Source organism: Centruroides sculpturatus, unplaced genomic scaffold, assembly GCF_000671375.1.
Source record: "Centruroides sculpturatus isolate CEXI.00-Female unplaced genomic scaffold, Cexi_2.0 scaffold938, whole genome shotgun sequence".
Classification (NCBI taxonomy): domain Eukaryota; kingdom Metazoa; phylum Arthropoda; class Arachnida; order Scorpiones; family Buthidae; genus Centruroides; species Centruroides sculpturatus.
The window spans coordinates 296,739-320,231 of NW_019385371.1; the positions used below are offsets into that span (position 1 = coordinate 296,739).

Consider the following 23,493-nt stretch of genomic DNA (forward strand, 5'->3'; position numbering starts at 1 on the left):
GCATCTTCCCCCGCTTACCATCTTACCCCGAATCACTCTATGCGTTGCAGTCAAACCAGTTTTTAGTTAGGATGCGTTTTAACTAGTTAAAACTAGTTTATACTGGATGTCTTTGTTAAAACCCGTTTTGTCTAGTTAAAACTAGAATTTACTGCTAGTCAAAAATGAATTTGTGTTAAAACTAGTTTTAACTAGACAAAACGGGTTTCAACAAAGACATTCAGTATAAACTAGTTTCAACTAGTTAAAACGCGTTCTAACTAAAAACGGGTTTTAACTGTAACATATACATAACATGGCAATAAAAGTCTCTTTCCACCCAATTATTTCAAAATTAATAGGCAATCAGGCCTCGTATGTTGGTCATGCGTTAAACGATGGTGCGAATTTCTGCCCATTGTATCCTTTCTATCAAAGTAGTATACATGACGAATAAACTTTACTCACTGTGATGATGCTCAAGTGCAGCAATAAACTAAAAATCGGACAGCCCTCTAATCTCTTTTACTCCAGGTTTACTCAAGGTCTCTAATTAAAATAGAGCAACGACATCAATTAAAAAGTTGTAGCACGTGAGAAAAACATATTGTTATCTTTTAGTACGTTTCAAAATATTAAGTGGAAACAGGAAACAGATAGCAAAAGACGGAACTAAAATAATTTTGAATAAAGTTATTCTTTACAAATTATATATTTTATTAATTAATAAACATCGACGTAAATCATGTTAAATCAATTTAATTTTCACTGGTATCAAGTTTAAATACAAAAATGTAAAGATTATTTATTNAATGTAATTAATAAAAGATTAATATACGTAATGTAATAAACTGTGTATAAAGTTAACAATATAAATAACTATTATACACAAGATGGCAATAAAAGTCTCTTTCCACCCAATTATTTCAAAATTAATAGACGATCTGTGTGGACTTTTTGCCTTGTATGTTGGTCATGCGTTAAACGATGGTGCGAATTTCTGCCCATTGTATCCTTTCTATCAAAGGGCTGTTGTAATTTCGGTCTCTAATTAAAATAGGGCAACGATGTCAATTAAAATGTTGTAGCACATTAGAAAAACATACTGTTATCTTTTAGTACGTTCCAAAATATTAAGTGGAAACAGGAAACAGACTATCAAATATTTGCTTTAGTTTCTTAAACCTAATTAATTTCCTCTCGGAAAGTTATGTCATCTATTTTTTATTATCTATATTAAATAATTATTTATTTCCACTTAAAAAAAATCTGACATCCAAAAAAAATTGCTGCGAAATAGATAAGGCATGTAAATGGATACTGTGCATCACCGCACAACATTGATGGGATTGGATGAAAGTCATAGGGATAGCATTGAATAGGTCGGAATAGACCAGTGAACTGGTCCAAGATTCCCAGACTTTATACTTATAGAGTTTTTTCTACGGGGTTTTCTGATGTCAAAGGTGTTCCGACGGCCAAGCGGTTTAGGTAGCAGCTAAGGTCCTGCAGAGATGTAGGCTCTGAAGGACCTTAGCTACTCACCTCAACTGGGAATGGATGCGGATAGGTCAAAAAATCACGGAAATATTTTAATGGTGTTCATTTTGGATACGTCGGACCCTGTCCATCATTACCCGGTCTCTTCATCATGGATCTGGCCGAACTCACGATTGGCTTGATAAAAAAAAGACTCTCTCAGTGCCCACAAGATAGAAAGGATAAAATAAATGAAGTCGAAGGTTTATGAAATACAGCCATTGAATGCGAGTAATGTGCAGTAACTTATTTTGGTGCATTTGCTTCTGTAATAGATGATATGTTGACAGACGAGCAAGTTGTTGGAAAGGTACTGTACAGTACCTTACGGTTCCTATAGTACATTTAGTGATAGAGAAAAAAATTGTTGTTTCGTTACACATGAATAGTTTCTAATGAAAATTTCAAGACAATATGCTTATTGAAATGGATGGAATCTTATAGCAAAATAAAGAACTAAAATAATTTTGATAAAAGTTATTTTTTACAAATTATATATTTTATTAATTAATAAACGTCGACGTAACTCATGATAAATCTATTTAATTTTCACTGGTATCAAGTTTAAATACAAAAATGTAAAGATTATTTATTTATATTTATTTAAATCCATATTTGGAGCTGCGCCATTTTCTTCAGGTGCATTATTTTTTGAAGTATTTTCAAATGATAGTTCCGAGTTATTATCTTCTTTATCTTTTTTTCTATCGACATTTACCGATGCTTTTAAAACACTGAAAGATTTATTTCTTCTACAATTTCCTAAAGATTTTGTCACTTTGTGTTTCAATGGAGTTTCAACGACAACTGAAACTTCACTATCTTGAAGCTTATATTCATTTCCTTTTTTATCTAGTAATGCATTCTTGTTTTCCATTGTTTTTGGAAGATTTTGCACTAATATATTTCCATAAAGTCTGCTCCCTATTTTTTCTGGTGCTGAAATTTTATGCGATTTTGGTTGAATCTTTCGACGATCTACCGAAGAATATTTTCCACGTTTTGCTGGTGTCGATAAAACAAAATACGGTTCTTCTTGATTGTTATTTTGATGACAATACCTTATAATTTTCATACCTTTTCTGCTTGTAACTTTTGTTATATGACGATTTTTCTGTTTTATATTCTTACTGCTTAATTTTTCGCGAGGTTCAGCTATAAGCAGAGTGGCTCTTTTAATAACGTCTTCCATTTTTGAAACCTGTTGTTGAAACAGATCTTGCGAACACATTGAAAGAGAGCGATGTTTTGCATTATTATACGGTGTAGTAACTTTCAACGATTCAGCCATTGAAACTTGTATAGATTTCCACGATTGATGTTCTGATATTACGGATATATGGTCGAAGTGAGATGGCGTTACAACAGCGATTGGTATTACGGCTTCATTTTTATTAGAATTAAAGTGTATACAAATTTCAATCTGTATGAAGTTTCTCTCCGAGTTTTGTAGAATCGTAGGGATGATTTTAATATGTTGCAGATCATTTTTTTCTGTATCTCCATACTTTTTTTCCTGTAAATTTGTAGGAAGAGACGTGATTATCGGCGGATCTAAAACTGTTGGAGGTGATCTTTCGATAACTTTTTCTTGTATATTATTCCATTTGGATCCTTCTAGAGTATTTCGTTTTGATGTTTGATGCAATAAGGATGGATTTAATATTTTATTATCATTTTTCATTGAATTTTTATCGCGCCAATTATATTCTGACGCTTCCATGAGAACGTTTTGTTGCATTTCTTCTTTGGTTCTCGGCAAGAGAAAATTTTCAGCCGTGTATAAACATTTTGATTTTTCTTTCATTGGAACAAATTGTGCAAACTTTGGTTTGTTTTCAGATGATAAAGTAATCTTTTCCGATCCAATCTCTATAAATCTAGCATCTGTTGGAGATGATAACATTAAATTTTCAGTTTTATTTGCTATTCTTTTATTATCGTCCCGAAAATCTGGAAATTTTACGTTTTTATCATCCAAAAGTTCGGATAATTGATATTGATATTGAGAATTTACAATATATTCAGAATGATTCGTAATCAGATCTGATTTCATTTTATCATCTAAATCATTGGTAAATAAGTGAACTTTTTCGGGAGTAACTGTTAAAATATCTCCCATATTCAAAGTTGAATTATTAATTTCTGTAGTATCTGCATTAATCCATTCTTCCTCACCAGAATACCCACAACTAAAAATATTTTTTTCTTTTTTTGTCATAATTTTTACGTTTTTATCTCTTTGATGTTGTTGATTTGTTACATCTGGAATGTTATAATCTTTATTTTTTATCATTTGTGCTTCGTGTAAATGCTTGGCATTATCCGAAAAAGGTTTCAAATGTTTACTTTCTATGTTTTTGTCATTGAAATCGTTGACAATTAAGTTATCCCATTCGCTTTCATTAACTTTTATATATTTTTTAGCTTTATTTATTTTCTTATTTTCTTTAATTGTATGTAAATTTTCGAAATTATCAACTACGGGTGAATATCTTTCATCCTTTCCGTTTGAGATATATTTGTTTCTATCAATATTACTTTCATTGTTTGATTTCCCGTCATTCGAAATTGCTTGTTTTACTTCATGAACTTTTTTATTTCCTTTTTCTTCGATTAATATTTTCATTAAAACTGTAATCAGATCTTCTAATAATTCTTGCCGTGTCATATTATTTAAATCTTTTCTTATAATATGTTCATCTGAATTTGTTATTGTTGATATTTCGTCCATATTCATTGAACTTTCTTTTGCTTGACAAACGCATTCTGACAATGTATCTGAAGAATTTTCTCTCGCCTTTTCCAAATACATTTTTGATGTATTCTCAAACGATTTCTTTTGCAAAAATTCTAAACTAGAAGTGAGTGAAGATGAATTCCTTTCGGGTAGAGCATGCTTTATTGAATACAATGTATTTTTTGAATTGCTTTTTAATGCGGTCTTGTTACCTTCGATGTGTAATTTCGAATGGTTTTCGTCGATAGATTTGCGTGTAAAATTCTCCAAATTACTGCTATTTATTGAAGAAACTTGTAAATGATGCGTGCCATTATCAAAATTACTATTTGTTGGATTAAAATATAATAACTGATTTTCTCTTAATTGTAAATTCTTCTCATTTAATTCTGTTTCAGTATTTGAATGACTTAGGTTCATACATAAGTCTTCTTGATATTCACTATTTTGTTTCATACCCTAAAATCAATTATATTTTTTATATTAAATTTATTAATTTAAATACTTATGTAATGAATCTTTCGTAATGTTAATACAGAATAAAGAATAACTTTATAATAACCTTGTATTTTCTTGATTTTTTTGACAGATTTAAAAAATTCTTGATAAAATTTACAAAACCACGTTTCTGAGAATTTTTTGTCTGTAAGAAAAATTAAATTATATTTTTAAATACATTTTTATTAAATATCTTTTTAAAAAATAATCTATAATATCGATTGTTATAGTCGTAATTATATTACATATTATGTATAACAGAATTTGGTTAATCTGGCACTTGATAAACCGAAATTTCTGGTAATTTCATACTCAGAATAATCTGGAATTATTTGATAATTGTCAGATATCTACAATAGCAGATACTATAATTATCAGACCATCTGGATTGGTATATTCCACAAATAAACATTTGTTTGGATTAGTGAAGCTTTAAGATCTCTTGAGGAATAGCGTGCTTATTANTAATATGTTGCAGATCATTTTTTTCTGTATCTCCATACTTTTTTTCCTGTAAATTTGTAGGAAGAGACGTGATTATCGGCGGATCTAAAACTGTTGGAGGTGATCTTTCGATAACTTTTTCTTGTATATTATTCCATTTGGATCCTTCTAGAGTATTTCGTTTTGATGTTTGATGCAATAAGGATGGATTTAATATTTTATTATCATTTTTCATTGAATTTTTATCGCGCCAATTATATTCTGACGCTTCCATGAGAACGTTTTGTTGCATTTCTTCTTTGGTTCTCGGCAAGAGAAAATTTTCAGCCGTGTATAAACATTTTGATTTTTCTTTCATTGGAACAAATTGTGCAAACTTTGGTTTGTTTTCAGATGATAAAGTAATCTTTTCCGATCCAATCTCTATAAATCTAGCATCTGTTGGAGATGATAACATTAAATTTTCAGTTTTATTTGCTATTCTTTTATTATCGTCCCGAAAATCTGGAAATTTTACGTTTTTATCATCCAAAAGTTCGGATAATTGATATTGATATTGAGAATTTACAATATATTCAGAATGATTCGTAATCAGATCTGATTTCATTTTATCATTTAAATCATTGGTAAGTAAGTGAACTTTTTCGCGAGTAACTGTTAAAATATCTCCCATATTCAAAGTTGAATTATTAATTTCTGTAGTATCTGCATTAATCCATTCTTCCTCACCAGAATACCCACAACTAAAAATATTTTTTTCTTTTTTTGTCATAATTTTTACGTTTTTATCTCTTTGATGTTGTTGATTTGTTACATCTGGAATGTTATAATCTTTATTTTTTATCACTTGTGCTTCGTGTAAATGCTTGGCATTATCCGTAAAAGGTTTCAAATGTTTACTTTCTGTGTTTTTGTCATTGAAATCGTTGACAATTAAGTTATCCCATTCGCTTTCATTAACTTCTATATATTTTTTAGCTTTATTTATTTTCTTATTTTCTTTAATTGTATGTAAATTTTCGAAATTATCAACTACGGGTGAATATCTTTCATCCTTTCCGTTTGAGATATATTTGTTTCTATCAATATTACTTTCATTGTTTGATTTCCCGTCATTCGAAATTGCTTGTTTTACTTCATGAACTTTTTCATTTCCTTTTTCTTCGATTAATATTTTCATTAAAACTGTAATCAGATCTTCTAATAATTCTTGCCGTGTCATATTATTTAAATCTTTTCTTATAATATGTTCATCTGAATTTGTTATTGTTGATATTTCGTCCATATTCATTGAACTTTCTTTTGCTTGACAAACGCATTCTGACAATGTATCTGAAGAATTTTCTCTCGCCTTTTCCAAATACATTTTTGATGTATTCTCAAACGATTTCTTTTGCAAAAATTCTAAACTAGAAGTGAGTGAAGATGAATTCCTTTCGGGTAGAGCATGCTTTATTGAATACAATGTATTTTTTGAATTGCTTTTTAATGCGGTCTTGTTACCTTCGATGTGTAATTTCGAATGGTTTTCGTCGATAGATTTGCGTGTAAAATTCTCCAAATTACTGCTATTTATTGAAGAAACTTGTAAATGATGCGTGCCATTATCAAAATTACTATTTGTTGGATTAAAATATAATAACTGATTTTCTCTTAATGGTAAATTCTTCTCATTTAATTCTGTTTCAGTATTTGAATGACTTAGGTTCATACATAAGTCTTCTTGATATTCATTATTTTGTTTCATACCCTAAAATAAATTATATTTTTTATATTAAATTTATTAATTTAAATACTTATGTAATGAATCTTTCGTAATGTTAATACAGAATAAAGAGTAACTTTATAATAACCTTGTATTTTCTTGATTTTTTTGACACATTTAAAAAATTCTTGATAAAATTTACAAAACCACGTTTCTGAGAATTTTTTGTCTGTAAGAAAAATTAAATTATATTTTTAAATACATTTTTATTAAATATCTTTTTAAAAAATAATCTATAATATCGATTGTTATAGTCGTAATTATATTACATATTATGTATAACAGAATTTGGTTAATCTGGCACTTGATAAACCGAAATTTCTGGTAATTTCATACTCAGAATAATCTGGAATTATTTGATAATTGTCAGATATCTACAATAGCAGATACTATAATTATCAGACCATCTGGATTGGTATATTCCACAAATAAACATTTGTTTGGATTAGTGAAGCTTTAAGATCTCTTGAGGAATAGCGTGCTTATTAACAATTTTAGAAGATTTTCAGTAAATCTTAACAGATTATATCATAAAATGCATGTGTAAAGAAATTGAAAGCATACAGCGGCTGGTACAAAGTGAAGAACAATGTCTGCAACGTGCGGATCGTAGGTAAGTTTCCTGAATTTTGAGAAAATACTGCGAAAACTCGTGGTGTAAGTGCCAGATTAACAAATTTCTATTGTGATTTAACGAAAATTTAAAAAAAAAAAACCTTCTGTTTGTTTCGTTTCATAATTTTCTTTACAGTTTTAATTATTTTTCTCTGTTATGAAATATAGTGTCAAAAGATTTTTCATTAATTGAACAATAACTTTGTAACGATAACAATCGATAATGCAACAAACTATTTTTTGAAAGAAAAAGTTTTCTTTTNCTTCGGCCTTTTCACTGATACAATTTAATCCAGATGCAGTGTATTTATTAATTTTTTAAATTGCTTATATTAGTAAATGACCTCTAAAGACGGTATAGCCATTTATGAACAAATAAATGGAGTTTTCGTTCTGTTATTTCGTATATTTTACTGTAACATTTGGTGGAAGTGCAGTAATCGGTCACAACTATAAAGTGCTCTAAACAAAGAAAATTTATAACACTTTATATCTAGCTACAATTTTAACTTTTAGAACTAGAGTATGTATGTTTAAAAATTCTATACTTTATGACAGATACAAGTTTTATAAAAGGTATATTCGTTGGATTATATTCGGCAATTGTCCGGACNAAATGGGTGCTTGCTGTGGGTGGCAAGGTCTTTAAAAATAGATCTGAACACGAACGTTAACTTATGTATGGAGTCGCCATTTTCAGACTTTTTCAATAGTGCAGGTTTTAAACAAACTAGTACGAGCAGTTAATTTTATACGATATTAAACTAAAATTACATAAATCAATGAGATTCCAGTCTAATAATCATTTCGGAGATTATGCAACGATAATTTTATGTAATTTGATCAAAATGGTTTAAAATAACGAACATCCTTATCATTTGTTGTTTTGATTGAAACTAATCAAATTAATAATTGCTTTAGTTTTATCACGTATGTAGGCATTTCCTAAATCAATAATATCAATGAAAAATCAAAGGAACTATACCTCTATATGTGACACTTATACCTAGAAATCAGCCTACAGCCTACTTCCAAGCGCTATACGAGTCACGCTGCGTGCTCCTCTAAACAACTAAATCATTAATCAACTTGTTTTTAATACTAAAAAACAATAAATAAATAAACAATTTATTTTTTAAGCGGTCCAAAAAAGTAGTAAGTCGCACAAATGTAGTGGCTTAATTAAACGTACAAATATCTCAATCTGCCACTCGTAGGCCAATTTGGCAATCTCGAAAACCAGCCGTATTTTATAAGATAAGAAAAAAAAGGGGTAGTCCATGGGTAAGATGACACCCGAAAATGTGTTACTGTAAAAGCAAAGTCATATTGACCGTATTAGAGTTGTTCTTGGTCTATTGTTCTCTTATATCATGGAGGTACTATACTTCGATTTAAACGAACGAGTTAACATATGCATATGACATTTCCGATAGTACTGTACTTTCACTTCGAATTTCGAAGCAGCTGTCGAATTCCTTAAGAAATCAGGGTCCGGGACAAAAGTACATTTACGAACTAACAGGATTTCGTACTATCCGAGTTCGAATTAACAAGGATTTCCTGTATTATACTATATTACAGTATTACGAAAAATTGTTGAGATCGTATACATAAAATTATTTGATATCATTTATCAATAATTCTATGCATTTGATACACTATTTACTCATATTTTTTGTATATTTTTATATGTGGTGTGCCACAGAATTCTGGAAAGTACCTAAGTGTGCTGGGCTTGAGAAAAGATTACACAGTACTGATCCAAAGGATGCACGACGTAATGTTTAACATTTACTAAAACAAAACATCACAAAATTATGTGAAACAACTTCAATAAACAAATTACCGTAAAATTTTTAAAGTTTACTTCAGCTTCCATTTATTTCCAGGAATTTCCGCATACTTCTGTTAGTAGCATTCCAGTCTTTAATAATAAAATGAGGGTGCAAAATGTCTTTCACAAACTAAATCTGTTGATTTGCAAAGTACAGTATATCTTTTCTAAGAATCATTCGCCGCCATTTCATTGATAATTTTAGAGATCCCTTACTTTTCCTTTCTTATACCGTGGTTTGCATCATGTGTGGATTATTATTATTATTAATTAATTTTCAATTGTTCAGCAATATATTAACTTCCACAAGATTAATTCTTACAGCTGATACAAAAGGTAATGATTTAGCTCTTATTTTCAAGTTTAATGACATCGCAGTCTTCATAATGTAGAAGAGTTTTTTTTAATGTCTAGATAATATATATATACAGTATATATATTTAGAATTTTATAAAATCTTCAATACAAAAAATAATATAAATTTCCTGTGAGAAAAAAATAGGAGTTGATTCTATAAAATTTTAAGTTCTTAAACTTAGAGAAAAAAATAAATTGAAAGAATACAGACAATATTTATCATGAGTTAAATAATTTATGTCAAAAATAAAGGAATCTCAATTATTAATTTATCAACTGACAACTACAGTATTAGTATTGCAATTAAGAATTTAATAGTGCAATAATAAAAGAATATATTTCGAAATCTAAAATGAAAAATGTATGAATTATATGTTTTAGAAATATAGAAACAAAAATGCATTAATACAAAAAGAAATTTTTAAAATTTTNTAATGCTTAAAAGAAACAAAGAACAGATGAATTTAACAGTAAAATCCACCGAAAATAAAATAAAAATAAATGCTATATGAAACAAACTCTAAAAATACAAGAAAACAGGAAACCTTATGGTGTCTCGTACTTCGAATTTAATTCATTCCAGGAGGCCGTTCGAAATCCGAATTAATTTTTCCTATTAGAAATAATGGAAAACGAATTAATCCATTCCCACATCCTAAACAATACCCATTTTGATTAATTTAAAACAGCAAATACACATAATTTAAGGTAAAAACAATACAATTAAATACCCTAATAATAAAACACGAAGCAAACAAGAAAATATAAAATACACAAATTTCATATAATATAAAATGAAAATTGCATTAACTGATCGCACACCGTTGACACCATCTTAAATATGGCCGCCAGATTACCACGTGTAGACTAATTTTAAAGTTTATGATCTATTTAACCGATAGTTTTTGCATAATTTTGAAAATTGCCGTTACTTATTATAGGTGTATAATTTAATTATAAATGTTGTGGAATATAAGACGTTGTTACTAATGTGAGATTGCATTCATTATTTAGAAGCTTATTTTAAACTTTTTACTTAAACGCTTCAGCGTGAAAATAATAGTACAAACATTGAAAATGATGTCGCAGTCGCAAAACATATACATATGTAATTTCATTGTATTGCAGACACCACAAAAGTAAATAGACAATAAAATAAGGATTCAGAAGTTTAAACAAAGTTTGTTTCATATTTCGTATTTCAGTTTTCAAAGCTTTGATCAAATTTTACCATTTTACTCCATTAAACAATTACCAACTTAGTAACATATGAATAGTGGCTGAGAAACAACAGGCTCCCAGTTTGTTTTCTCGCACAACGTCTAATTTTTAGGAAGGAATTTCTGACGTTAAGCAGATGTATGTGTATTATTATATCTTTATGTAAATTTTTTAAAAAATATATAGGCCTATAAGGGTGGCAACGAAAGTCTCCGGCCTATCATTTCAAAAAATTATAGGACAATAGCAGTTAGTGTATACCTTTTGCCGATGCTTATTACTCCAGGCATGTGCTAGAGTGCAAGACGATTATGAGAATTTTCGCTCTTTCTGTTATCGAAGAGACTCGTTGGAATTTCAACCCCTAATGAAAATAAGGCAACATTATCAATTACAAAGTTGTAGCACATGAAAGATATCAACTATTACTTTTTAGCACATTCCTGAATACTGTATTAAGTGGGATCCCGGAACAGGCTGTTAAGTGTGACAGGTAAATATATACCGAACAACACGCAAGAGCTAGTTGTGTATCACTGTAGAACACGAATGCAATGTGACAGCGGTTAAATGTGCAGTTAGGCTTAGGTTAGCAGAGATATGGATATCGAAATGATCTGATTTAATAGCGAATATCAAATGCCGAGAAATATTCAATAAAACACACACAAAAAAAAATGCTGCACATGTTGACACAAGATGTTTATCGCATACTCCAAATAAATGTTTTCCACAACAACTTTTGCTTTTTCCAACAACTTTTTGCACGGCTGTCAATACTTGTTCATTAATACAGGAAAATAGAAGAAAAATCTATAGAAATCTATGTATAAAAATGAATAATTTTCCCTATATGATGATTTTTTTGTTAAATATTATATCTCTAGAAAACATTAAATAAGAGCCTAAGCAGGAAGTACTCTCCACCAAACTTTTGTGTTGTTGTAGTGTAAAATAAGCGTGAGGGATAAAAACTTTAGCATATTTGTATACGTGCTTTTAGTTATAAGCATCCATTATTGTATTTTACTGACATTAATTTAATACAATATTTTTCTCAACAATTCCATTAATACTTTGTTACAACATTGAATGTTTAATAACAGGGACAATATACAAGTTAATTCTTATGTGAAGTATTATGCACGATATAATTAAAAATTTAATAATAATGTGAAATTTTATTTTTTTATATATGATTTTTTCTTGTATATAAGAATAAACGGTTTTGCATTTGTTTTATTTTACTATATTTAGATTCAATGTATAAAATCTCTCATCATTCTTAAGTTTAAACGTCATGTAGTTCTTCTCTTTTAAGTGTTAACACTAGATATAATTTTAGACATAGAATAGATACAAAATGAGTAACAAAGAAACTAATTTACGATATTGTAAATTAGGTTTAAAAGACATATCTGAAAAGGCTAATTACAGCTTTAATTTCTTACTGTTATAAATTGTTCACTAAAGCATTATTCTATTAGAGAAACATTGTCTTCGTTAATAGATTATAGTGTGGAATTGTAATTGAAATCAATAAGAATGCCTTTTTATTTGTTAATTTTCTTCTTATCCTAGTAAACCTAAATATTTTATATTTATTAAATATAGATTAGGTTAAAAAACATAGTTATTCATAATAGTTTTTCTTAATCCCTTAGCTTCCTTGATATTATATGACTGTGTTATTAGTAGTGATTCGAATCAATATTCTTATCAAAGTAGAGGAGAAGGTGCTATTATGGAACACTGCGGGTATTATGGAACCACTCCATTTCGAACTGATAATAAAGGCGAACTGTAGCGGAATGTGGCTGAACTGAACTAGGCAGACATCCATAGCAAGGGGGAAACCCGTTTTACTTCAGTTAAACGGTTGTCCGCATTTAATCAGCAAATTTGTTTTTTTCAAAATTTGCAAGTTTTGAATNATGTATTTTTACTCATATTTTTTGTATATTTTTATATGTGGTGTGCCACAGAATTCTGGAAAGTACCTAAGTGTGCTGGGCTTGAGAAAAGATTACACAGTACTGATCCAAAGGATGCACGACGTAATATTTAACATTTACTAAAACAAAACATCACAAAATTATGTGAAACAACTTCAATAAACAAATTACCGTAAAATTTTTAAAGTTTACTTCAGCTTCCATTTATTTCCAGGAATTTCCGCATACTTCTGTTAGTAGCATTCCAGTCTTTAATAATAAAATGAGGGTGCAAAATGTCTTTCACAAACTAAATCTGTTGATTTGCAAAGTACAGTATATCTTTTCTAAGAATCATTCGCCGCCATTTCATTGATAATTTTAGAGATCCCTTACTTTTCCTTTCTTATACCGTGGTTTGCATCATGTGTGGATTATTATTATTATTAATTAATTTTCAATTGTTCAGCAATATATTAACTTCCACAAGATTAATTCTTACAGCTGATACAAAAGGTAATAATTTAGCTCTTATTTTCAAGTTTAATGACATCGCAGTCTTCATAATGTAGAAGAGTTTTTTTTAATGTCTAGATAATATATATATACAGTATATATATTTAGAATTTTATAAAATCTTCAATACAAAAATAATATAAATTTCCTGTGAGAAAAAAATAGGAGTTGATTCTATAAAATTTTAAGTTCTTAAACTTAGAGAAAAAAATAAATTGAAAGAATACAGACAATATTTATCATGAGTTAAATAATTTATGTCAAAAATAAAGGAATCTCAATTATTAATTTATCAACTGACAACTACAGTATTAGTATTGCAATTAAGAATTTAATAGTGCAATAATAAAAGAATATATTTCGAAATCTAAAATGAAAAATGTATGAATTATATGTTTTAGAAATATAGAAACAAAAATGCATTAATACAAAAAGAAATTTTTAAAATTTTTATGTTAAAACAAAAATGAGTTCTATTATGTTTATAATACATCTATATCATTTATATTTTACAATATTGTTTATCTAGAAAAACAATACATCTGTATTTAATTAGTAATAAAGTATATAACATCATATATATAACACTTTTGTACGCATAATTAGTCTACGTGTGAAAAAATTAAATTATATTAGAAAAATGTCGATCTAAAAGTAATAATTATCCACATAGTCTCAATAGTAAGTGATTATAGAATAAATTCAGATTATCTTGTAATCTAAACCACACTATTTGTGTTTAAATAATATTTTACTAATTAATATAAAGACTCAAAAATTTGTTTGTATTCGCTAGTCTACGAAGTTTTTCCTTAGCGTTGTGGAGCAATCGTCGACTGTCCATCTAATAGGAACAAATTGTCATCGATAACTTTATTTCGTAGAGTTGCATGACCAGTAGAATATACGGACCATGACTCAAAGGTCTATTCTTACTCACGACTGCCACAGCATTTTGTGGTGGCGTTAATGAAATGTAAACAATATGGCTACGAATCGAGGACAGCGTGTGGATGTCTTTTAAACTTCATATAAAACAATGGTTCGATATTGCTTTGTGCCCCAGTGCAAATATAAACATGGAGATTATTATAATGAACAGAAAATTCTCTTTTACAAGTTTTCAGTAGAAAGAATATTAAGAAAAGCATAGAAAGTATAACAAAATCGATGATTATTTCTCGGCAGTTGAATAAAGTTTTTCAGTATAAGCTGCGACTTATTTGACCTACTATATACAGTATAAAAAAAGAACACATAATACCTACTTAATCTTTACTAAATTAGGCAAGTAGGTAGGTACCTAAATTGCAAACCAAGCCTTTAAATTAATAAGAGATCGCAAATAAAAATTGATAAATCATTTATGACGGTTTTCATTGCCAGAACAAGTAAAAAGTAAAAATGGTTATATTCATTTGTGAACAATTATCTAAGCCTTCAGATGTAGATTATCTAGGAGATAAATGTGTACTTCAATTCTCCATTATAATTTTAGTAAATGAAAGACAGTAGACCACCCTATAACACTGTAGATAATTCCGTGTTATATGAATTCCATGTTGTACAAGTCACTTAGATTTTACAAATACGTGTGCCGGGCTGTGAACGGCTTGCGTATTTGTACTGGACTAACAAACTTACGGAGAATTACATTGTCTGCCCAACAAGATTCACTTGCATCAGGCAGCCATTGATAACTCATTAAGACAAGTAAAAATTATTATGAATGTCATTAAACAGCAATATACAAAACCCGTGGCGAGAAACTTAAAATAATTAAATAAAAAACACGACCAAATAGGAGCAGCAGCCACAAAAGGTGGCTTTACTTGGTGAGAATTATGGTGTGCACCGCATGCTTGCTTTAGTGAATATCGTAATTTTCTAGGCTGATATGCTATGGTAACTACAAAGAAACCTTACGCGTTATAATGGGCAAATGGGTGCTTGCTGTGGGTGGCAAGGTCTTTAAAAATAGATCTGAACACGAACGTTAACTTATGTATGGAGTCGCCATTTTCAGACTTTTTCAATAGTGCAGGTTTTAAACAAACTAGTACGAGCAGTTAATTTTATACGATATTAAACTAAAATTACATAAATCAATGAGATTCCAGTCTAATAATCATTTCGGAGATTATGCAACGATAATTTTATGTAATTTGATCAAAATGGTTTAAAATAACGAACATCCTTATCATTTGTTGTTTTGATTGAAACTAATCAAATTAATAATTGCTTTAGTTTTATCACGTATGTAGGCATTTCCTAAATCAATAATATCAATGAAAAATCAAAGGAACTATACCTCTATATGTGACACTTATACCTAGAAATCAGCCTACAGCCTACTTCCAAGCGCTATACGAGTCACGCTGCGTGCTCCTCTAAACAACTAAATCATTAATCAACTTGTTTTTAATACTAAAAAACAATAAATAAATAAACAATTTATTTTTTAAGCGGTCCAAAAAAGTAGTAAGTCGCACAAATGTAGTGGCTTAATTAAACGTACAAATATCTCAATCTGCCACTCGTAGGCCAATTTGGCAATCTCGAAAACCAGCCGTATTTTATAAGATAAGAAAAAAAAGGGGTAGTCCATGGGTAAGATGACACCCGAAAATGTGTTACTGTAAAAGCAAAGTCATATTGACCGTATTAGAGTTGTTCTTGGTCTATTGTTCTCTTATATCATGGAGGTACTATACTTCGATTTAAACGAACGAGTTAACATATGCATATGACATTTCCGATAGTACTGTACTTTCACTTCGAATTTCGAAGAAGCCGAATCCCTTAACACGTAAATATCTATATTGCGACAGGGACAAAAGTACATTTACGAACTAACAGGATTTCGTACTATCCGAGTTCGAATTAACAAGGATTTCCTGTATTATACTATATTACAGTATTACGAAAAATTGTTGAGATCGTATACATAAAANACTGTTATTGTATACCATATTTTTAATAACGTATACAATAGATTGTGTGCATACTTTTCACAAATAAATTGTCTGAGATTAGATTATACTATAAGAATTGAGACTTCTTAAATAGAAAGAAGCGTCGGTAAAGTTATTATTCAATATAAATAGTGTACAAATATCAAAAGCGTACGATGATTCTACGTTCTTTGTTATTTAAAATTATGCTATATCTTTCATTTTGATTATTATTTTATCTGAGGATTTAACTGTTTCAAATTACTTAGAATTTTTGTTATGATTCTAAAGTTGAAAATTTTATACGAAATTTTGTAAATATTATAAGTCTGCGCAGCGAAAGAGTGAGCTGATAGAGTCCATCAGATAAAAGATATGAAAGGTGACACGTGTCTATTCCCTTGAGAATTGACACATGATGTGATCTTTCAGCTTTTTTGTTTTTTACATTTCTAAAACACTTTTATGCCGTGTTAATCATAACTGTATTCTTTTCTTTTATTACAAATTTTATTACTTACTCTTAATTATAACGTTACTTATTTGTTAATACAAAATACATATTGCCTTTCATCCCTTTCAATTGACATTGATCTTTCCACCTCAAGCTAATTCACGTCTACTCTTTTGCTGTGTGAATTATAGTAGTTTAAATTTTNTAAAAAGAAACCTTACAGTACATGTAAATTCAAATTTCTAAATTTGCTTATCTTTAGCATCAATTAAATGTTAAAGATAATCAAATTTAAACTTATATTACCATCTTCATTTAAAATTTTAATAAACTTTTAAGTTTTCAAATTTCTGAATAAATATTTTCAAGAATTGATAAAATTGTTCCGCATAAAAAGAGACCTTACAGTAATTAGTTTACTTGATAATTCGAAATAATCACCGATGGCCAAGTTGATAAAACCGCCAAACACTGGTTGTTCGTCGCGGATTCACCCCTCACCAATATGGAGTTTTTGCAGGTTTTCTTTACGTATATAACATATAAAGAACAAATCATCTATAACTATTTACATTATTCTATTTTTTAATATTTTTAAACTATTGAATAGACGAAAATATTTTTGATTTATTGTTATCAATTCAATCAAAATTACTATTAGTCAAGAACAGCGCTGCTGTCAAGAAATGGGACACTGAAAAAAAAAATTAAAATAGATTTACATTAGTAACGAGATTTTTACGTCACACTTATTTTAAATACGGTATAAAAACATATTTATATAAAGAAATAACTTTCTAGACGAATAAATACAACGTGAAATCTTTTAGAGTAATTCATTTATATAGATTAAGGACATATTAAGGTAAATATATTTTATGCAGATTTTTATTTATATTTTTAGGTAAAATTTTACATACTTGATATAACTACAAGGGTGAGTCAAAAATTATCTGCAATGTTGACATAAATCTATAATCGATTTACATTAGTAACAAGATTTTTACGTCACACTTATTTTAACGGTATAAAACATATTTATATAAAGAAATAACTTTCTAGACGAATAAATACAACGTGAAATCTTTTAGAGTTCATTTATATAGATTAAGGACATATTAAGGTAAATATATGAATATTCTATGCAGATTTTTATTTATATTTTTCGGTTAAATTTTATATACATCGTAATATTATATTTCCAAAATAAGCATTATAATGTTGTAAATATAATAATCTATTCGATCTGTCGTGCTTTATATAGAAATATTAATAAATATAAATTTTTAGGAAAATAATTAAAATAATTTTACTCTACTTTCAGATTATGATCTTAATTATATTTATTTTATACGTATTTTTGTCAATTATGAATAAAGGTATGTATTTTTTTTTAAATTAAATAAAAGCCACAATAGAATTAAGTTATGTCAATAGAGAATAAGATTATTTATTGTTATTTTTATTTAATAAATGAAGAAACATTATAAAAATATTCCTATGTTACAGATGTGTTAAATAGCACACTGTTATTGTATACCATATCTTTAATAACGTATACAGTAGATCGTGTGCATACTTTTCACAAACAAGTTGTCTGAGATTATATTACTGTATACTATAAGAATTGAGACTTTTTAAATAGAAAGAAGCGTCGCTAAAGTTATTATTCAATATAAATAGTGTACAAATATCAAAAGCGTAAGATGATTCCACGTTTCTTATTTAAAATTATGCTATATCTTTCATTTTGATAATTATTTTATCTGAGGATTTAACTGTTTCAAATTACTTAGAATTTTTGTTATGATTCTAAAGTTGAAAATTTTATACGAAATTTCGTAAATATTATAAGTCTGCTCAGCGAAAGAGTGAGCTAATAGGGTCTATCAGATAAAAGGTATGAAAGGTGACACGTGGATATTCCCTTGAGAATTGACACATGATGTGATCTTTCAGCTTTTTTGTTTTTTACATTTCTAAAACATTCTTATGCCATGTTTATTATAATTGTATTATTTTCTTTTATTATAAATTTTATTACTTACCCTTAATTATAACGTTACTTATTTGTTAAATACAAAATACATATTGCCTTTCATTCCTTTCAATTGACATAGATCTTTCCACCTCAGGCTAATTCACGTGTACTCTTTTGCTGAACAAATTATAGTAGTTTAAATTTTATCTGGCACTTACAGAATCAATCGCGGATATACCTTGTCCTCCATTTTCCGAGCACATTGTCTTTGCCAAGGCCAAAATTACTCCAGTTCCTCCAACTTATTTCCTCTTATACACAAGAAAAAATCCTTCATACCCTAATTATTTGACAGATGAAAATAGTTTGTTTACTTCAAATTTTAATTCAGAACTAAAAACAATTATGATTGTACATGGATATGGGGAAAATCTTAGAAGTGAAGACGTCAACGTAAGTACATTTACACGTATAAATACTTTACAAACTAAGTTATATAGATATCTTGCACCTATGATACTTTTAATACAAACATAATACTTTATATCAATCTAAATATTATTTAGTTCTTGAAAACAGCTTTTCTGCATTACGAAGATTGCAATGTCATTATAGTGGATTGGAAAATAGGAGCCTTATCCCTTACTATACCAAAAGCTATAAGAATAACTCTTGTGGAAGGGAAATTCATCGCCGAACAACTAGAAAGATGGAAAGTGAGCATTTTATTATTACTGTACTAAAATTTATATACATATATTTAATTTCTTTTAATTTTATATTTATTTCTACATGAAAGAAATCTATAAATCTCGATTTTAACAAATTCCACATCATTGGATTTAGTCTCGGTGGTCAAGTAGTAGGTTTTATTGGAAAATACATAAAAACTGCAAAAATTGGAAGAATTACAGGTAATAATTAATAACATAAAACATTTAAATTTCTATTCTTTATATTATTTACATTTTATTTTATTTATTTATATACAGGTTTAGATGTTATGGGTGCGTGTTTTTCAAGTTTTTCACCGAGACACAAGCTTCACTATTCAGATGCAAAGTTCGTAGATGTCATTTCCACATCAAGTGCAAGTTAGTGGTTTTATCTAGGTACCAAATATCTGATTTTTTATATTTTTATTAATGTTTACATGTAACATTATAAATATTTAGATCAAGTTATTACCGGAAAACCGACTGGACATTTGCATTTCATGATTGACGGAGGTCTAGTAGGAAGAGGATGTAAAGACAACGTTGCCAACTTTGATTTGAGTACAGTTTCATTATTTTATTTATTTTTATTAATTAAAACAAGGTTTCCCTACTTAAAGTTTCGTTATTTGAAGCATTCTGTAGCTGTAACCAATAAGCGTATTGATACTAAAGTTAGTGAACAACATATGCAAAAGATGCTAAGAAAGGTCTTGCAAAAACTTTCATAGGAGGTGCTTTGGCATATGCTGTTTTGCATAGCCAGTATCATAGAAAGTGGACAACTTTGGCTTACTTAAATGATAATATTAATTTTGACTCACAGAAAGAGAAGAGAGCAGTTTTCTTTGAGAGTTTTCTATTGTTAGAGAGCGGTTACTGTCAGCTATAGAACACCATGTTTATTGCCTTCAAATTTTACACCTGAACAATGAAGCACACATAGATCAACATTCTTTTTATTAAAAAATAATGAGTATAAAAAAACTATACAATGGGGTTGCATATTTTAATTTAGTAAAAAATATATAAAAATACGAGGAAATCCCTCAGCCTGTTTCGACTTTGAAAGTGATTCAAACAACAAGGAATGGATTACTTTATTTTTACTTTTATCATGCAATTATAATTTTTTTAAGAAACGTATTTCGCCAATGTGACGACGCTTCGGCCTTTTTCACTGATACAATTTAATCCAGATGCAGTGTATTTATTAATTTTTTAAATTGCTTATATTAGTAAATGACCTCTAAAGACGGCATAGCCATGTATGAACAAATAAATAGAGTTTTCGTTCTTTCATTTCGTATATTTTACTGTAACATTTGGTGGAAGTGCAGTAATCGGTTACAACTATAAAGTGCTCTAAACAAAGAAAATTTATAACACTTTATATCTAGCTACAATTTTAACTTTTAGAACTAGAGTATGTATGTTTAAAAATTCTATACTTTATGACAGATACAAGTTTTATAAAAGGTATATTCGTTGGATTATATTCGGCAATTATCCGGTTATTTTTTTGTTCTCATATGCGAGGATTCTACCTGTTTGCATCCACTCTTTATCATCCCGAGTTTCTTCCCGTGGCTTATAAATGCAAGGATTATGAAACTTTTAAGAAAGGAAAATGTAGCGAATGCGGGACAGATGGAAGGAATTGTGCGGCAATTGGGATTCACGCCGAAAAATACGCGGATAAAATAATAAACGGCACTGTAACGATGTATGCGGCGACAACATTTACCGACGGATATTTCTGTGAGTCAAAATTAATATTTAATATTTGATAACATGTTTAATTAATCGTTTCAAGTTGTAATTGATTTTCAGTATATCAGTACCACGTGGAAGTGACTTTCGGCTTTACTGCAGACACCACTATTGAAGTAGGAAAATTAGTGTTGATTATTAATTCCAAAATAATTAAAATCTTGGATAAAGAGTAAGTAAATTGCTTTAATTATTCATAATAGCTTTGTTTAATCATTTTATAAAATTCAAGTTTACTGTAAAATATAATTCACAGCTTATATATTCAATATGTGAAAAGTATATTTAAACCCGGAGCGACTTATACCTATTTAATAACAACTACTCACGATCTGGAGCCAATAACAAATCTTAAAGTATTTTGGTATAGTGTGCTACCTCGTAAGGATAATAAATTGTATATTCAGTGCGTGAAAATAGTACCCATGAATAATCTACAAACGTGAGTTTTATTTTATATTATTATATCTAAGTAATAATTTATAAAAAAAAAACTGTTAATTATTAGTATTGCTGTTATTTTAAATAATGGGCATTTATTTGTATTTCAGAGATCGTTTAAAGTTAACCACATTTGGTACTACAAACGGAGAAGGTATTCTTCCTCATCACATTGTAAAATTGTATTTAGGAAGACGTTGCGGACCTTATTAAACACTTTTCTTAATATTATCTTTATATATTTTCTCTTCCATTTCTGAGTCTAGGCACTAAGCTGATCGATGGGCCTCTAGGCCTAGAGTAGACCCAACTAGGCCTACAGTCGGACGACTTCTCGAGAGGATCTTTTTATGAAATTCTGGTCTTTAGATTTTAGAGATTCGAAGAATATTCGAAAGACTTCACATAGTTATATTACGGCCAAAATGCAAAAGGTTACCTTTATTTATAAACCTAGTAAATTTGGCTCAGCCGACAGAGTTATAATGATATAAGTCACTGTGATTTAGATATGGCCTCTGCGACCTTCACGAAAAGTTCGATGAACTTAATGTTAAATTTGAGAAAACCTGCAGTAAAACGTAGCAGTAAGGAATTAAACATTAAATTAAATTAAAAACTATCCCTACAACTATTTTGGTTCTTAAATTCTGTTAAAAATTTTTAAATTACTAAAAATTTTGTTTGTTTGAACTTCAGATAACTTTGGCAAAACACTTACTTATGTAACGTGCATTTTTACTTTAAAATTATAAGAAATATTTACAAATCTGCATTTAAATATTTTATTCTTAATCAATTTCTTCATTCAGTAATGCTTAAAAGAAACAAAGAACAGATGAATTTAACAGTAAAATCCACCGAAAATAAAATAAAAATAAATGCTATATGAAACAAACTCTAAAAATACAAGAAAACAGGAAACCTTATGGTGTCTCGTACTTCGAATTTAATTCATTCCAGGAGGCCGTTCGAAATCCGAATTAATTTTTCCTATTAGAAATAATGGAAAACGAATTAATCCATTCCCACATCCTAAACAATACCCATTTTGATTAATTTAAAACAGCAAATACACATAATTTAAGGTAAAAACAATACAATTAAATACCCTAATAATAAAACACTAAGCAAAAAAGAAAATACACAAATTTCATATAATATAAAATGAAAATTGCATTAACTGATCGCACACCGTTGACACCATCTTAAATATGGCCGCCAGATTACCACGTGTAGACTAATTTTAAAGTTTATGATCTATTTAACCGATAGTTTTTGCATAATTTTGAAAATTGCCGTTACTTATTATAGGTGTATAATTTAATTATAAATGTTGTGGAATATAAGACGTTGTTACTAATGTGAGATTGCATTCATTATTTAGAAGCTTATTTTAAACTTTTTACTTAAACGCTTCAGCGTGAAAATAATAGTACAAACATTGAAAATGATGTCGCAGTCGCAAAACATATACATATGTAATTTCATTGTATGCAGACACCACAAAAGTAAATAGACAATAAAATAAGGATTCAGAAGTTTAAACAAAGTTTGTTTCATATTTCGTATTTCAGTTTTCAAAGCTTTGATCAAATTTTACCATTTTACTCCATTTAACAATTACCAACTTAGTAACATATGAATAGTGGCTGAGAAACAACAGGCTCCCGGTTTGTTTTCTCGCACAACGTCTAATTTTTAGGAAGGAATTTCTGACGTTAAGCAG

The 23,493-nt window shown here is 28.7% G+C and overlaps 3 protein-coding genes and 1 long non-coding RNA gene across 7 annotated transcripts in view; 2 read left to right on the forward strand and 2 right to left on the reverse strand.

Annotated features, from left to right (window-relative positions):
- Positions 1-23,493, reverse strand: part of LOC111638247 (inactive pancreatic lipase-related protein 1-like) — a 65,272-nt gene that overhangs the window by 14,801 nt on the left and 26,978 nt on the right. The window lies entirely within an intron of this gene.
- LOC111638246 lies at positions 2,046-7,058 on the reverse strand. Its single transcript, XM_023383906.1, has 3 exons — positions 7,054-7,058; positions 5,228-6,950; positions 2,046-2,994 (listed from the first exon to the last, which is right to left on the reverse strand). Exons 2-3 carry the CDS (start codon positions 6,945-6,947, stop codon positions 2,108-2,110), a joined length of 2,607 nt encoding a protein of 868 aa, XP_023239674.1. The 5' UTR covers positions 6,948-6,950; positions 7,054-7,058; the 3' UTR covers positions 2,046-2,107.
- Positions 18,107-19,657, forward strand: LOC111638250. The gene is made up of 3 exons (XR_002758831.1): positions 18,107-18,232; positions 19,450-19,550; positions 19,634-19,657. It is a non-coding gene; the product is annotated as an uncharacterized LOC111638250 (long non-coding RNA).
- LOC111638248 (lipoprotein lipase-like) lies at positions 20,892-21,986 on the forward strand. Its single transcript, XM_023383911.1, has 4 exons — positions 20,892-21,311; positions 21,384-21,495; positions 21,580-21,765; positions 21,875-21,986. Exons 1-4 carry the CDS (start codon positions 21,005-21,007, stop codon positions 21,975-21,977), a joined length of 708 nt encoding a protein of 235 aa, XP_023239679.1. The 5' UTR covers positions 20,892-21,004; the 3' UTR covers positions 21,978-21,986.